Genomic DNA, 16903 nt, shown 5'->3' on the forward strand with positions numbered 1-16903 from the left:
TACTCCTCCACAGTATTGCTACCTGTTTGGTTAGCCCAATCTATATGTAGATTAAAGTCACCCATGATAACTGCTGTACCTTTATTGCACGCGTCCCTAATTTCCTGTTTGATGCCATCCCCAACCACCCTACTACTGTCTGGTGGTCTGTACACAATTCCCACTAACGTTTTCTGCCCTTTTGGTATTTCACAGCTCTACCCATATAGATTCCACATTCTCCACGCTAATGTCCTTCCTTACTATTGCGTTAATCTCCTCTTTAACCAGTAATGCTACCCCACCTCCTTTTCCTTCCTGTTTATCCTTCCTGAATATTGAATACCCCTGGATATTGAGTTCCCAGCATTGATTACCCACATTGTAATTAGTCCTTTCTCATTACACATCACCCAGTCTAGGATGGTCAGCCCTCTAGTTGATTCCTTGACATATTGGTCCAGAAAACCATCCCTGATACATTCCAGGAAATCCTCCTCACCATATTGTTACCAGATTGGTTAGCCCAATCTATATGTAGATTAAAGTCGCCCATGATAACTGCTTTTGATGGGTCCCACACAAGAGATTGGTGTGCAAAATTCAAGCACATTGTATTGGGGGTAATGTACTGACGTGGATAGAGAACTGGTTGGCAGACAGGAAGCAGAGAGTCGGGATAAACGGGTCCTTTTCCGAATGGCAGGCAGTGACTCGTTGGGTGCAGCAGGGCTCCGTGTTGGGACCCCAGCTATTTACAATATACATTATTGATTTGGATGAAGGAATTGAGTGTAATATCTCCAAGTTTGCAGATGACACTAAACTGGGTGGCAGTGTGAGCTGTGAGGTGGACGCTCAGAGGCTGCAGGGTGATTTGGACAGGTTAGGTGAGTGGGCAAATGCATGGTAGATGCAGTACAATGTGGATAAATATGAGGTTATCCACTTTGGGGGCAAAAACACGAAGGCAGAATATTATCTGAATGGCGACCGATTCGGAAAAGGGGAGGTGCAACGAGACCTGGGTGTCATGGTTCATCAGTCATTGAAAGTTGGCATGCAGGTACAGCAGGTGGTGAAGAAGGCAAATGGTATGTTGGCCTTCGTAGCTAGGGGATCGAATATAGGAGCAGGGAGGTCTTACTGCAGTTGTACAGGGCCTTGCTGTGGCCTCACCTGGAATATTGTGTTCAGTTTCTAATCTGAGGAAGGACGTTCTTGCTATTGAGAGAGTGCAGCAAAGGTTCACCAGACTGATTCCTGGGATGGCTGGACTGATATATGAGGAGAGACTGCATCGACTGGGCCTTTATTCACTGGAGTTTAGAAGGATGAGAGGGGATCTCACAGAAACATATAAAATTCTGACAGGACTGGACAGGTTAGATGCAGGAAGAATGTTCCCGATGTTGGGGAAGTCCAGAACCAGGGAACACAGTCTAAGGATAAGGGGCAAGCCATTTAGGACTGAGATGAGGAGAAACTTCTTCACTCAGAGAGTTGTTAACCTGTGGAATTCTCTACCTCAGTAAGTTGTTGATGCCAGTTCATTGGATATATTCAAGAGAGAGTTAGATATGGCCCTTACTGCTAAAGGGATCAAGGGGTATGGAGAGAAAGCAGGAAAGGGGTACTGAGGTCAATGATCAGCCATGATCTTATTGAATGGTGGTGCAGGCTCGAAGGGCTGAATGGCGTACTCCTGCACCTATTTTCTATGTTTCTATGTTATCCTCGAGCCATGTCTCCGTAATCCCAATTGCATCATATCCGTTAACATCTATCTGTGCAGTTAATTCATCCACCTTATTACGAATGCTCCTCAGAGCCTTCAGGCTTGTTTTTTTAACATTCTTTGTCCTTTTAGAATTCTGTTGTAATGTGGCCCTTTTTAATTTTTGCCCTTGTTTTCTCTGCCGTCCAATTTTGCTTTTCTCCTTCCTACCTTTTGCTTCTGCCCCTTTTTTACTTCCCTCTGTCTCCCTGCATAGATTCCAAACCCCTGCCATTTTAGTTAAAATCCTCCCCAACAGCACTAGCAAACACTCCCCCGAGGACCTTGGTTCCGGTCCTGCCCAGGTGCAGACCGTCTGGTTTGTACTGGTCCTACCTCCCCCAGAACCGGTTCCAATGTCCCAGGAATTTGAATGCCTCCCCCTTGCACCATTCCTCAAGCCACGTATTCATCTGAGCTATTCTGCAATTCCTAACAGTAGTAGTGAGGTTGGGGATGGCATCAAACAAGAAATTAGGGATGCATAGAATAAAGATACAGCAGTTATCATGGGTGACTTTAATCTACATATAGATTGGGCTAACCAAGCTGGTAGCAATGTGGTGGAGGAGGATTTCCTGGAGTGTATTAGGGATGGCTTTCTAGACCAATATGTCGAGGAACCAACTAGAGAGCTGGCCATCCTAGACTGTGTGTTGTGTAATGAGAGAGGACTAATTTGCAATCTTGTTGTGCAAGTCCCCCTGGGGAAACGTGATCATAATATGGTAGAATTCTTTATTAAGATGGAGAGTGACAGTGTTAATTCAGAGACTAGTGTCCTGAACTTAAAGAAAGGTAACTTCGATGGTATGAGACGTGAATTGGCTAGGATAGACTGGCAAATGATACTTAAAAGGTTGACAGTGGATAGGCAATGGCAGACATTTATAGATTACATGGATGAACTTCAACAATTGTACATCCCTGTCTGGAGTAAAAATAAAACACGAAAGATAGCTCAACCGTGGCTAACAAGGGAAATTAGAGATAGTGTTAAATCCAAGGAAGAGGCATATAAATTGGCCAGAAAAAACAGCAAACCTGCGGACTGGGAGAAATTTAGAATTCAGTAGAGGAGAACAAAGGGTCTAATTAGGAGGGGGAAAGTAGAGTATGAGAGGAAGCTTGCCGGGAACATAAGAACTGACTGCAAAAGTTTCTATAAATATATGAAGAGAAAAAGATTAGTGAAGACCAACGTAGGTCCTTTGCAGTCAGAATCAGGTGAATTTATAATGGGGAGCAAAAAAATGGGGAACAAACAATTGAACAAATACTTTGGATCTGTCTTCACTAAGGAAGATACAAATAACCTTCGGGAAATACTAGGGGTTCGAGGGTCTAGCGAAAAGGAGGAACTGCAGGAAATTGTGCTAGGGAAATTGATGGGATAGAGGGCCGATAAATCCCCAGGGTCTGATAGGCTGCATCCCAGAGTACTTAAGGAAGTGGCCCTAAAAATAGTTGATGCTTTGGTGGTGATTTTACAACATTCTATTGACTCTGGATCAGTTCCTATGGACTGCAGTGTAGCTAATGTAACACCACTTTTAAAGAAAGGAGGGAGAGAGAAAACAGAAAATTATAGACCGGTTAGCCTGACATCGGTGGTGGGGAAAATGTTGGAATCAATTATTAAAGATGAAATAGCAGCGCATTTGGAAAGCAGTGACAGGATCGGTCCAAGTCAGCATGGATTTATGAAGGGGAAATCATGCTTGACAAATCTTCTATAATTCTTTGAGGATGTAACTAGTAGAGTGGACAAGGGAGAACCAGTGGATGTGGTGTGTCTGGACTTTCAAGAAGCTTTTGACAAGGTCCCACACAAGTGATTAGTGTGCAAAATTAAAACACATGGTATTGGGGATAATGTTTTGACGTGGATAGAGAACTGGTTGGCAGACAGGAAGCAGAGAGTCGGAATAAACGGGTCCTTTTCAGAATGGCAGACAGTGACCAGTGGGGTGCCGCAGGGTTCAGTGCTGGGACCCAAACTATTTACAATATGCATCAATGATTTAGATGAAGGAATTGAATGTAATATCTCCAAGTTTGCAGATGACATTAAGCTGGGTGGTGGTCTGAGCTGTGAGGAGGATGTTAAGAGGCTGCAGGGTGACTTGGACAGGTTAGGTGAGTGGGCAAATGCATGGCAGATGCTGTATAATGTGGATAAATGTGAGGTTATCCACTTTGGTGGCAAAAACAGGAAGACAGAATATTAACTGAATGGTGGCAGAGTAGGAAAAGGGGAGGTGCAACAGAACCTTAGTGTCATGGTACATCAGTCATTGATATTTGGCATGCAGGTACAGCAGGCGGTGAAGAAGGCAAATGGCATGTTGGCCTTCATAGCTAGGGGATTTGAGTATAGGAGCAGGGAGGTCTTACTGCATTTGGACAGGGCCTTGGTGAGGCCACACCTGGAATATTCAGTTTTAGTCTCCTAATCTGAGGAAGGACGTTCTTGGTATTGAGGAAGTACAGCGAAGGTTCACCAGATTGATTCCCGGGATGGCGGGACTGAAATATGAGGAGAGACTGGATCAACTGGGCTTGTATCCACTGGAGTTTAGAAGAATGAGAGGGGATCTCACAGAAACATATAAAATTCTGACGGGATTGGACAAGGTTAGAGGCAGGAAGAATGTTCCCGTTGCCGGGGAGTTCCAGAACCAGGGGTCACATTCTAAGAATAAGGGGTAATCCATTTAGGACTGAGATGAGGAGAAACTTCTTCACTCAGAGAATTGTTAACCTGTGGAATTCTCTACCGCAGAAAGTTGTTGAGGCCAGTTCGTTAGATATATTCAGAAGGGAGTTAGATATGACCCTTACATTCAAAGGGATCAAGGGGTATGGAGAGAAAGCACGAAAAGGGTACTGAGGTTGAATGATCAGCCATGATATTGAAAGGTGGTGCAGGCTCGTGGGGCCGAATGGCCTGCTCCTGCACCTAATTTCTATATTTCTATGTTTCTACTCTGACTAGCATGTGGCAATGGTAGCAGTCCTGAGATTACTACCTTTGAGGTCCTACTTTTTAATTTAGCTCCTAGCTCCATAAATTCAGCTTGTAGGATCTCATCCCATTTTTTACCTATATCGTTGGTACATATATGGACCACAATAGCTGGCTGTTCACCCTCCCCCTCCGGAATGCACTGCAGCTGCTCTGAGACATCCTTGACCCTTGCACCAGGGAGGCAACATACCATCCTGGAGTCTCCTTTGCAGCCGCAGAAACGCCTATCTATTCCCCTTACAATCGAATCCCTGATCACTGTAGCTCTTCCACTCTTTTTCCTGCCCTCCTGTGCAGCAGAGCCAGCCCTGGTGCCATGGACTTGGCTGCTGCTGCCTTCCCCTGATGAGTCATCTCCCCCAACAGTATCCAAAGTGGTATATCTGTTTTGGAGGGAGATGATCGCAGAGGACCCCTGCACTACCTTCCTTCCACTGCTCTGCCTGATGGTCACCTACTCCCTATCTTCCTTTGAAATCTTTACGTGCAGTGTGACCAACTCACTAAACATGTTATTCACGGCATCCTCAGCATCGCGGGTGCTCCAGAGTGAATCCATCCGCAGCTCCTGTGCCACAATGTGGTCTGTCAGGAGCTGCAACTGGGTATACTTCTTGCACATGTAGTAGTCCGGGACACTGGAAGCGTCCCTGATTTCCCACATAGTACAGGAGGAGCATGACATGGGTCTGGGTTCTCCTGCCATGACTTAACCCTTAAATTAACCTAAAGGTTTCTTACTGATAAGAAAAAGAAAAAGATCAAATACTCACCAACCAGCCAATCGCTTACCCCCTTGGCTGTGACGTCACACTTCGATTCCTTCTTACTTCTCTGTTTACCTCCTGCCCCTGCACAAGCTGGGCCGCTCCCTGAACTGATGCTGCTCCAACTGCCGCCGCCGCCCTTTATCCTCCCGCTCTCGCGATGCTGTGGCTGCTCCCTGAACTGCCGCCAGTGTAATGGTGGGCATTTAGAGTTGCTGGGGAATCAACTGTGGAAGTGATTGATTTGATGGTGATAGGTCAAATGAAACTATGCCGATTCAAGGTAATCATTACTTGAGCACTTGTATTTTTTTCTAGGAAGAAAGGAAAGAGAATCTATGGAGTGTTGCCAATTAGGTCAGGCTGTGCAAGAGATGTTTTTTGCCAACATAAAGGAACTCGAACAATTACATCTTCAGACAGAGTGGGCCAGAACTCACTTTGGTGGACAATTTGTGTATACAAAAGCTCCTCCCAAACAAAACTAGGACAGCAAATCTGCTGGCACAACTACGATATGTGAATGAGTGTAATGTTGGATACCGTGGAAAATTCCCAATCACTCTACATCATGCTTTGAAGAGCATTCAATGCCCGTCAGGGTAATCGAATGACAGTATACTTTAATTGTTCGCACCCACCAAGATAGCACTAATCATATTTACAGGCCCTGGCACAACTATGTGACCATGACAGTGGGAAATTATCTGCACTGGGTGAAGTTAGCAGAGAGCCCAATGCAGAGCTGTGCCAGCTGCTGAAAGGATACTTGCTGCTACCATGGAACTTAGGGCCAGCACATCAAGTAACAGTGAACTTTGCAGTACTTCCTTGCAGATATGCTGCAATGTTTACCTACTGGGCTGGCGCTGTGGAATCCTTGTGATCATCTCATGCATCACTACTTCTATTTGCGCAATCATCACAGAGCGGGTGCAGAGAGGGCGAGGGAGAGTTCAACATGAGGACCAGGCCAATTAACTTGTTTAAACTTGTCACTTGCCATTTGGTTCTAAACTGTGACAAAGACAGAAAGTTTATGCTGGACTATCTGCATGGAAAAAACTAACTAATCTTTACATATTGGCCTAAAAATATATTGCTGGACTCAATTAAACAGTGAAGAGCAAAGTCTGCATGCTGATCACTATCACGAATAGTCATCTGTTTGTTCACCAGCACTGTTGCCAGGGCTCCCCATATCTGGGTGGGATTGTAAGCTTGTGACACATCCCATAAATTGTGTACAGTTCCATGAAATACCAAATTTTAATATTTTTAAATGGGCAGTGTAAGTTGCCCTGGACTTGTCAGTGGCTACTGTAGTGAAAGGCAGGCGTGCCTTCCTCTGGCATACACGACTTCTCCTCTGGTAACGGCTGTGGTCACCTTCTTAACCTAGTTTAACTAACCTAGATGTACTTCATCACATTCTATTGTAATAATGTTACATTACTCTCTGGGTTCAGAGACATAGGCCTAGAAATTCAGTATCGCCCCGTTTGGGGGCAGTAACACTCGACAGGTGCAAGACTTGGGGCCAGGTGCAGAAGTCTCGCCTCTCTCTTGGGTTACCGCCCCCGGAAGATCCTTCCTGGGGCAGTAACGGGGTGTACGCCTCAACAGTGCTACGCATTGAGCCGCGTGGCGCTGCCACAACCGAGGGGCTCGTCCCTCAATTAAAGGGAAGGGCCCAAGCTTCATACTCTGACAAAGAAGAAGCCACTTACCTGGACCACCAGGGAGCGGGTGTGCTGCGCGATCAGCCCGGCACTCGAGCAGAATGTCGGGCTGAGCAATCGATGCCCCGACCCGGCAAATAAACAGCATTCGGAACGGCAACGCAAAGGTGAGGTTTTTTTTCAGTAGTCAGCCACCTCCCCTTTAATTTTTGGCCCGGTAGCGGCCGGCTGCGCGGTACGCGTCCCCTGAAGCTGTCGCTGTCATTGCCTGGTGCAGCTGCAAGGGCGAAACCCAATTTAAGGGCCTGGGCGCTAAGGGGCGATTCGCATGACGATGAGGTCATGATCTCCGGGCGCAAGAGATCGGGGTGCAACGCTGTAGCACCGCCGCTAAACTCCCACATTTAGCGGGTGTTGTTAACAGCGCCGCGCCCGGTCACACACACATTTGTGCCCCATTAGCGCAAATGGGAGGTGCAAAGTAGCCCAATTTCTCCCCCTTAAGCTATTAAAACAGCAGTGAGAAACTTCACTAGTTTTACTTCTGTTTGAGTATATTTTCTTTCCTAACCTTCCAATTTTTACTCTTTACACTTGTTCTGTTCTTTGCAGAACTATTTTAAGTTTGTTTTATAACTTCTAGAAACTATTAAATACTATATTTGTCAGCTCTGGCTCGGTTGTTAGCCCTCTCGCCCCTGTCAGAAGGTTGTGGGTTCAAGTCCTATTCCAGAGACTTGAGCACAAAAATCTAGGCTGACACTCCATTGCAGTATTGAGGGAGTGCAATACTGTTGGAGGTGTCGTCTATTCAGATGGGTCATTAAATCGAGGCTCCGTCTGCTCTCTCAGGTGGATGTAAAAGATCCCATGACACTATTTCACTGGTCAATATTTAACCCTAAAAAAAAAGATTATTGGTCATTATCACATTGCTCTTTGTGGGAGCTTGCTGTGTGCAAATTGGCTGCCAGGTATCCTGCATTACAACAGTGTTTACACTTCAAAAGTACTGAATTGGCTGTAAATTTCTTTGGGATGTCCTGCGGTCATGATAGGCGCTATCTAAATGCAAGTCTTTATTTCTTTTATGAGTAGGCAGAGTACACTCTTTTATTTTTACTAATTCAATCCTATTTAAGGATTTTAAGCATTTGTGGCCAATCCAAGATGAACAATTCTGTTACATGGATCCTTTCTAAGTTGTCATACAACTGGACATGCATGTGTCAATAACTATAAATGCCAGTGTAAATTAGTTTGCTGATCGACAGGACTTCAATCGCCACACTTTTCCTTTTTGCTAGTGCCCGGGTCATGGCCTGGACAGTGGGGCTCTGATATCAATTGTCTTTCAAGACTTCCTTTCTTGTTAGTCTTGCAAGATCCAGAGCACATTAATTATTCCACTATTCTATAAGCTGGACATTTACAACTTCTACAAAGACCTCAGCTGCAATAGTACGTGCGATTATTGGAAGCTCAAATGAATAAAATAATGTACAAGTCCTTTGCCCTAGTTTCAGCTTTCTCAAATTCTAATATTAGCCCTTTGTTTCACAGAATGTCGATAGTGTGTTTTAGAATGAACAGTTTCTCTATAATTCCCTTGTAGTAAGTTCCTGATGTCACCCTTGCCATCATGAAGTGACCAATCATTTCCTAAGCTGAAAGATATCCATTATTAATTCTTAAATTCTTAATGCTATGTGAATGTATTCGCCACTCTTTTTGGCTGTAGGTTAACAAATCATTAGTAGCTCATTCTTGCCAATTTTATCCCCTTCCTTCCTCTCTTGAAACCATTGACTCGTTGCTGGGGTACAATTCCTTAGATGCAGCCCCCCTACAGTATCTTTCCCACACAGCCTCTATCTATGTGTTTATTTGATTGTACGTACTAGCAGACTATTTTTCATGAGGACAGGTCTGACTCAGTCCTCACCTGATGTTCACACGTGTGCGCCATCAGTTAGAAGTTGTTGATGGCAATCAGAAGCAGGAGCCCTGGTTGGTCTTCCCTTCCTAACCCAGGAGGACCCCTACTACCACCCTTGCTGAAGTCATATGACTCCGATCAGAGATTAAACCTGAGACCTTTGCTGGTCCCGATGTTTCAGCTAGTCACTCTGTAAATGAACTGAGTCGGGGAAACTAATAAATCATTAGTACGCCAAGTCATTCACTACTAGCTGCTTTTTTTAAACCTTGTAAACTTTGATTGATGAAGGAGAATGAACTGCTTTTCTTACTGATGATATTTTTATTTACAGCAATGGCAGTGTTACTGCCTATTACTGGTTGCAATTTGCATTACCAAAAGACCATGACCTTTTGATTAAATATACACTAAGTGCAGAAATGTTGATGAATGTGTTACGGCAGCATCTCTCTACTGACAGAACAAGAGAGAAAATGGACATTGAACCATCTTCTGTCACACTACAGGGTAAGCTCTTTTAGTTATACTCTGTATAAATCAGACCAAAGATAACAGAGGAAAACCTATATGTTGATTACTTTTATGCTAAATTAGCAATCTCGTTGTGCGAGGCCCCTTGGGGAAGAGTGACCATAATATGGTGGAATTCTACATTAGGATGGAGAATGAAACAGTTAATTCAGAGACCATGGCCAGAACTTAAAGAAGGGTAACATTGAAGGTATGGGGCGTGAATTGGCTAGGATAGATTGGCGAATGATACTTAAGGGATTGACTGTGGATGGGCAATGGAAGACATTTAGAGACCGCATGAATGAACTACAACAATTGTACATCCCTGTCTGGCATAAAAATAAAAAAGGGAAGGTGGCTCAACTGTGGCTATCAAGGGAAATCAGGGATAGTATTAAAGCCAAGGAAGTGGCATACAAATTGGCCAGAAATAGCAGCGAACCCGGGGACTGGGAGAAATTTAGAACTCAGCAGAGGAGGACAAAGGGTTTGATGAGGGCAGGGAAAATAGAGTACAAGAGGAAGCTGCAGGGAACATTAAGACAGACTGCAAAAGCTTCTATAGATATGTAAAGAGAAAAAGGTCAGTAAAGACAAACGTAGGTCCGCTGCAGTCAGAATCAGTGGAAGAAAGAAATGGCAGACCAATTGAACAAGTACTTTGGTTCGGTATTTACTAAGGAGGACGCAAACAACCTTCCAGATATAAAAGGGGTCAGAGGGTCTAGTAAGAAGGAGGAACTGAGGGAAATCCTTATTAGTCGGGAAATTGTGTTGGGGAAATTGATGGGATTGAGGGCCGATAAATCCCCAGGGCCTGATGGACTGCATCCCAGAGTACTTAAGGAGGTGGCCTTGGAAATAGCGGCTGCATTGACAGTCATTTTCCAACATTCCATAGACTCTGGATCAGTTCCTATGGAGTGGAGGGTAGCCAATGTAACCCCACTTTAAAAAAGGAGGAGAGAGAAAACAGGGAATTAGCCTGACATCGGTAGTGGCTAAAATGATGGAATCAATTATTAAGGATGTCATAGCGGCGCATTTGGAAAGAGGTGACATGATAGGTCCAAGTCAGCATGGATTTGTGAAAAGGAAATCCTGCTTGACAAATATGGAATTTTTTGAGGATGTTTCCAGTAGAGTGGAGAAGGGAGAACCAATTGATGTGGTGTATTTGGACTTTCAGAAGCCTTTCGACAAGGTCCCACACAAGAGATCAATGTGCAAAGTTAAAGCACATGGGATTGGGGGTAGTGTGCTGACATGGATTGAGAACTGGTTGACAGACAGGAAGCAAAGAGTAGGAGTAAATGGGTACTTTTCAGAATGGCAGGCAGTGACTAGTGGGGTACCGCAAGGTACTTTGCTGGGACCCCAGCTGTTTACATTGTACATTAATGATTTAGACGAGGGGATTAAATGTAATATCTCCAAATTTGCGGATGGCACTAAGTTGGGTGGCAGTGTGAACTGCGAGGAGGATGCTATGAGGCTGTAGAGTGACTTGGATAGGTTAGGTGAGTGGGCAAATGCATGGCAGATGAAGTATAATGTGGATAAATGTGAGGTCATCCACTTTGGTGGTAAAAACAGAGAGACAGGCTATTATCTGAATGGTGACAGATTAGGAAAAGGGGAGGTGCAACGAGACCTGCGTGTCATGGTACATCAGTCATTGAAGATTGGCATGCAGGTACAGCAGACGGTTAAGAAAGCAAATGGCATGTTGGCTTCATAGTGGGGGGATTTGAGTACAGGGGCAGGGAGGTGTTACTACAGTTGTACAGAGTCTTGGTGAAGCCACACCTGGAGTATTGTGTACAGTTTTGGTCTCCAAACTTGAGGAAGGACATTCTTGCTATTGAGGGAGTGCAGCGAAGGTTCACCAGACTGATTCCCGGGATGGCGGGACTGACATATCAATAAAGACTGGATCAACTGGGCTTGTATTCACTGGAGTTCAGAAGACTGAGAGGGGATCTCACAGAAACGTTTAAAATTTTGACGGGTTTAGACAGGTTAGATGCAGGAAGAATGTTCCCAATGTTGGGGAAGTCCAGAACCAGGGGTCACAGTCTAAGGATAAGGGGTAAGCCATTTAGGACCGAGATAAGGAGAAACTTCTTCACCCAGAGAGTGGTGAACCTGTGGAATTCTCTACCACAGAAAGTTGTTGAGGCCAATTCACTAAATATATTCAAAAAGGAGTTAGATATAGTCCTTACTACTAGGGGGATCAAGGGTTATGGCGAGAAAGCAGGAATGGGGTACTGAAGTTGCATGTTCAGCCATGAACTCATTGAATGGCGGTGCAGGCTCGAAGGACCGAATGGCCTACTCCTGCACCTATTTTCTATGTTTCTATGTTAAACCAAGCTGATTAAAACACTGGTAAACCACATTGTAAGATAGTGGTTTAGAATGTGGTCTCCTTACCTGTAGAATGTAGGATTTAAAGTGGCCCAAAAAATGCTGCTAAAGTATAAGAACTTGGTAACTTGGTATGTCCCTTTAAGATGTAATACTGTGCCTTGTTCAGGTGAATTTGTGGTCATAATTTTGGATGCTGTGATGGGGAGACTGTAAGGCCTTTCTAGATAAATGAGAGAAGATAGGCCAAATAATCTTCATCTCTATCTATCCTGTGACTCAGATCTCACTTGCATATAAAGCGTATGTTAATTAAAGAATAGACACTATTCTAAACCTAGTGTAGCTTGTATGCTGATAAAAGAACAGCCACAAATCAAATCAAAACAAAACACCTAGAAAGCATTATTTATAACCATAATATATGAACCAATAACTGTATTGTTGACAGCAAATCTGCCGCAATCATAAAATATTTAATTTTGCTTTTGTAATTTACGTAGGTGTATTTGTTATTGATCCTTCTAGTTACCCATATATTACTTTTCTTGGTGTCTTCATAGAGGTGGAACAAGGGGTCATGTGGCCAATATAGTGATGCTTCAGAGTGTCACTGAATATCTTTTAAGTATTGACTGAGTTTATTTTGAATTTTTTACAGTTGCTAATGAAAGATATGTTCGAAGCTTGAAAACTGGTAAGTAGCTCAATTGTATTAGAGTTAGTAAAGCAGAGCAGTAATCAACCAGATTCAAACTTGGTTGGAACATAAGATGTTAGTTTAGAATAATACTTGCATTTATATTACACTTTTCATCTTAAAGCACTTCGCATTTTGAATTTTTGTTTTTGAAGTTCAGTGATTGTAATGTATGGATTTTTCTTAACTCAAGTAAGATAATTGGCAAAAAAAACAGGGGGGAGATGAGGTAATTTTTTTTTTTACGCAGTGAGTTATAATGATCTGGAATACACTGGCTAAAAGGGTGATGTGATGGAAGCTGATTCAGTCATAGGGGAATTAGACATCTACAGTGCCAAGGGGAAAGAACGGGTGTGGGACTAATTGGATAGCTCTTCAAGAACCGGCACAGACACTATGGGCTCATGGCCTACTTCTGTGCTGTATGATTGCATTGTTGGGAATTTCAACCTGGAGGGTTTGGGTGCAGGTGGGGGGTTAAAACCAACAAAAATGCGAACACATTGAGAAGCCGGCTCCAACCTGCTGACTTTCACATTTAACTGGAGCTGCTTGCACAAAACCTCCTCGGCAGAGGCAGATTGCTCAATTCGATGGATATCTCTCTCCGGCTCCTCACAGCCTCCAGCAGGTCAAGGGAGGTGTCATTGAAGCAAGACATAGCCTTTGCATGTCTCAAAGATATTCTTAGTCTACCTCTTTTGTTGTTTCAAAATCCAGCTCCTCCAAATTCCATCTTTGGATTGGCCCTTTAATTACTGGAGTTGAGATCATATCATGCAGATTCTCATCACACCTGCTGCTGCTCACCAGGTGGCAAACCGAGAAGTAAAGTGATAATGAACTGGCTGTGTTACAAAGCCATTGATGGACACGCTGAATTTTCAACAGGGTTTCCCACCGATATTGGATCTCTTCCCCCCTCCCTCCGCCCCATGGGTCCCAACACATCTCCGAGTTAATATCAAGGCCTATAATTCCACGATAACCCATGGATAATGGCCTGGCCGATTTAATCAGCTCGAATTTCTGCGGGTCTCCTGATCTCCCACTGTAACTTTGGCGGAAGGTAGGCAGAAACCTTGGTGTGGTGGTGTAAAAGATTGTTTGAGCCTTCAATATAATTCAGTTATATTTGCATAGGGTTTTCTGACCCTTGAAATACACCCTCACCACCAACAGCACCACGCCCCCCCCCCCAAAAAAAAACCTCCCTCTCTTCCTCTAAGATACTTCTTAAAACCTACCTCTTTCACCTGTCCTAATATCTCCTTATGTGGCTCGGTGTCAAATTTTGTCTGATAAAGCTCCTGTGAAGTGCCTTGGGATGTTTTATTACATTAAAGGCTCTATATAAATACAAGTTGTTATTGTTGCCCATACCTGGAGCAAGACTGAAGGTGATATCAGGTACCAAATTGAGATGTGGAGTGGCTGGCCGTGGGAGCAGACCTTGAGGAGCTCCTGTATAAATGCCTGGGATCAGTGATCGGAGTGGCAGTGCGGAGGTTAGGCCCTAGGTTGAGGTAAGACGCTCTAGGATGGAGTGGAGTGGGGGGCAGGTCCTGAGCCAGTGGTGGGAAGGCTGCGTGCAGAGACAGGACAAAAAAAGAGCAGAGAAAATTTGCCTGCACAGTTAAATGAGTGAATCGGAGTAATCTGTGTGCATGAGCCATGATTATTTCCTGCTAACCATAACCATGCAGAAGATGCAGGCATAAGAAAATATATACAGACAAAATATGTTATGATCATGTTTAGATTTTGTACTCATTAATTTGAAATATCTTGTTGTGAATGAAATATTTTCCTACTGCACATTTCGGTCAATTTACAGACCGTTTAATGCCATGAAGAAATTCATTGCTCAGCATCTTAAATTAACACTGCTTTGTTATGCTATTTAAACATTCAAAAATACATACAGAAGGTGGTGAATTCCTTTGTTATTCAACATGCCCCAAAAAACTGATATTCCGCAAGATCTGCATCGCAATACTCAGTAAGGTTCGGTGTTATGTTGTTTCACCATCCAATGGCAGTGGTAGAAAAGGAGCGGTGACAGAATTTAAAATTCCATCTATAATTTAAAAAGTGCTGGGTGACAGACGATTGCAGGCAGTAATTCAACATCATTAGCTTTGTTCTCACAGCTTGTGATACCTGGATTCTGTAATTAAATTATTCTTAATGAGTTACTATTCTGTGATATTCATATGTCACTAACATTGCTATGTCTTTTCTTCACTGTGTTCTTGGAGGGACGCATCTACTCATAAAGTAAAATAAATAATGATACCGACTAATTGTTTTTCTCCAGAGCAAATAGATATCAATCTCCAACCTTTGTTTTCCAGCATAGCCTTTATCGTTGAAGCTATCTGCTTAGTGAAAAAATGCAGATTGTTGTTGATATATTTATCAATTTGTGCAGTTTCAGTTCACTGTAAATTGTGTTGGAACCTAATCATTAGGTTTGTATGGCGTGAGAAAATGTTTTTGAAGAATTTTCTGTGTCACAGACAGAAATCCATGACCATGTTTAAGAGCCGTCAAATCACCTACTGAGAAATCCACACAGTTGGGGCTAGAACCTCCACTTTTTTTGCCTACTTAATGCCCACTTAACACCCATTTAACCACTGAAATGACATATAACACCCAGATATCGCACAAAATGGAAACTAACGGGCTTGTTTAGGAGACTTATCGCCGAGTGTAATTTTCCCAATGGGCTTAACGCCGAGAAAAAATATTACCACCCGTCCACTTTTTTGAGGCGGAGTCAGCAGAATGGGCGATTTCAACGCCCAGCGTTACTTTCCTCACGGACTTAATGTCGAGATTCAATAATAACGCCCGCCGACTGTTTTTTGTCGTAAAGAGCGTATTTACCCAAACTAGCAGCCATGGAGATCGCCCACTGTCAATTTCACCACCTCGCACACATATCGCCCAGAATATCGCCCGCTCAAAAAACCGCCCACAAAAAGTGGAACTAACTGGGACGGACGCCAGCGGTGTGGCTGGCATTTGTTAAATCCCACTCTTACGTGAGGAGCTAATATTGGAAAGATTTGCCTGAAAGAGCGCTGATGTGAGTGACAACGCTGACACACTGCTGTGTGTGTGTGCAGCTCAGACATCAATGGTGCCCATCAGCCTGGTGCCAATTAATGTTTACATTGATTAATGTTAAGTTGTATTTAACTCTTTAAGGTAAGGAATCACCAGTGTGTAATGGTCCAGCTATCTGAGACAATGCGCAACAAGGTTATGTTCAATAACAAAAGTTTAATAGCAACATTGGTCTGAAATCATAATTAACCCAACCCCTGCCCACATCCCACTTTTTCCACCATTGACATAAATCACATGGTCAACATGTCCAGCAACACAGAATACAAAGGCAAAGCAGGAGTGTGCTCCCCAGCCCCCATACATTGCAACAAATTGCATATGCCCAGATGGAGATATAACACAGCATCACCTGCTGCATCCACGAGGCCTCCGCGGGGTTGGCGCCGTCCTGGGGACAAATGGGGTGTCTGTGGAGAGGTGCTTGGGGCCGTCACCTCCAGAGTGGAGGCAGGAATGACCGGAGGACCAATAGTTGGCCTTGGGGTGGAATGGGTTCTGGAGCTTGGTGATGCAGGTTCTTCGAAGTCCGGGCTGTCATCCATCGAAAACAGACCTAGCGGATTGACGGGCGACAATCGGAGCTCCTCAGCACCAGATGTAGTAGGGTCATCCGCCAACTCTTGCTCCATGCCCCACCTTCTGGCCTCTGGGGCCGCACTGCTGGCTGAGCTGCAAAACACAAATGAGGTTGTTAGAGGAGAAGGGACGGTGGGGGTCTGCTAGGGTGACAAGGTGAGTCCAGCGCTACACACAGCATATGCACGACAAAAGCACCACCACTCTCAAAATCATCGCAGCCATCACATTTCATGACCATCAACACATTGTGGATTGCAATGATTTTCATTTGGCCAGCATTATTTCTATGGCACTTTTAGAAGTCATCTATCATATATGATTGGCCGGATATGAGTTGGTGTGGCATCTATTGACTTTACATCACGCAATGGTGTAAGCTTTACTCACGTGGCATCACTTCAGGATCTGCAGATGTG

At 44.0% G+C, this 16903-nt stretch overlaps 1 protein-coding gene across 1 annotated transcript in view; it reads left to right on the forward strand.

The window, feature by feature from the left end:
- The window catches only part of LOC139276111 (suppressor of tumorigenicity 14 protein homolog), a 100493-nt gene that overhangs the window by 36291 nt on the left and 47299 nt on the right, over positions 1–16903 (forward strand). Inside the window, exons 5-6 of the mRNA XM_070893616.1 lie at positions 9510–9685; positions 12726–12761. Of these exons, the coding sequence (XP_070749717.1) occupies positions 9510–9685; positions 12726–12761 (212 nt within the window). The remainder of the gene's footprint in view (positions 1–9509; positions 9686–12725; positions 12762–16903) is intronic.

Source organism: Pristiophorus japonicus, chromosome 11, assembly GCF_044704955.1.
Source record: "Pristiophorus japonicus isolate sPriJap1 chromosome 11, sPriJap1.hap1, whole genome shotgun sequence".
Lineage (NCBI taxonomy): Eukaryota > Metazoa > Chordata > Chondrichthyes > Pristiophoridae > Pristiophorus > Pristiophorus japonicus.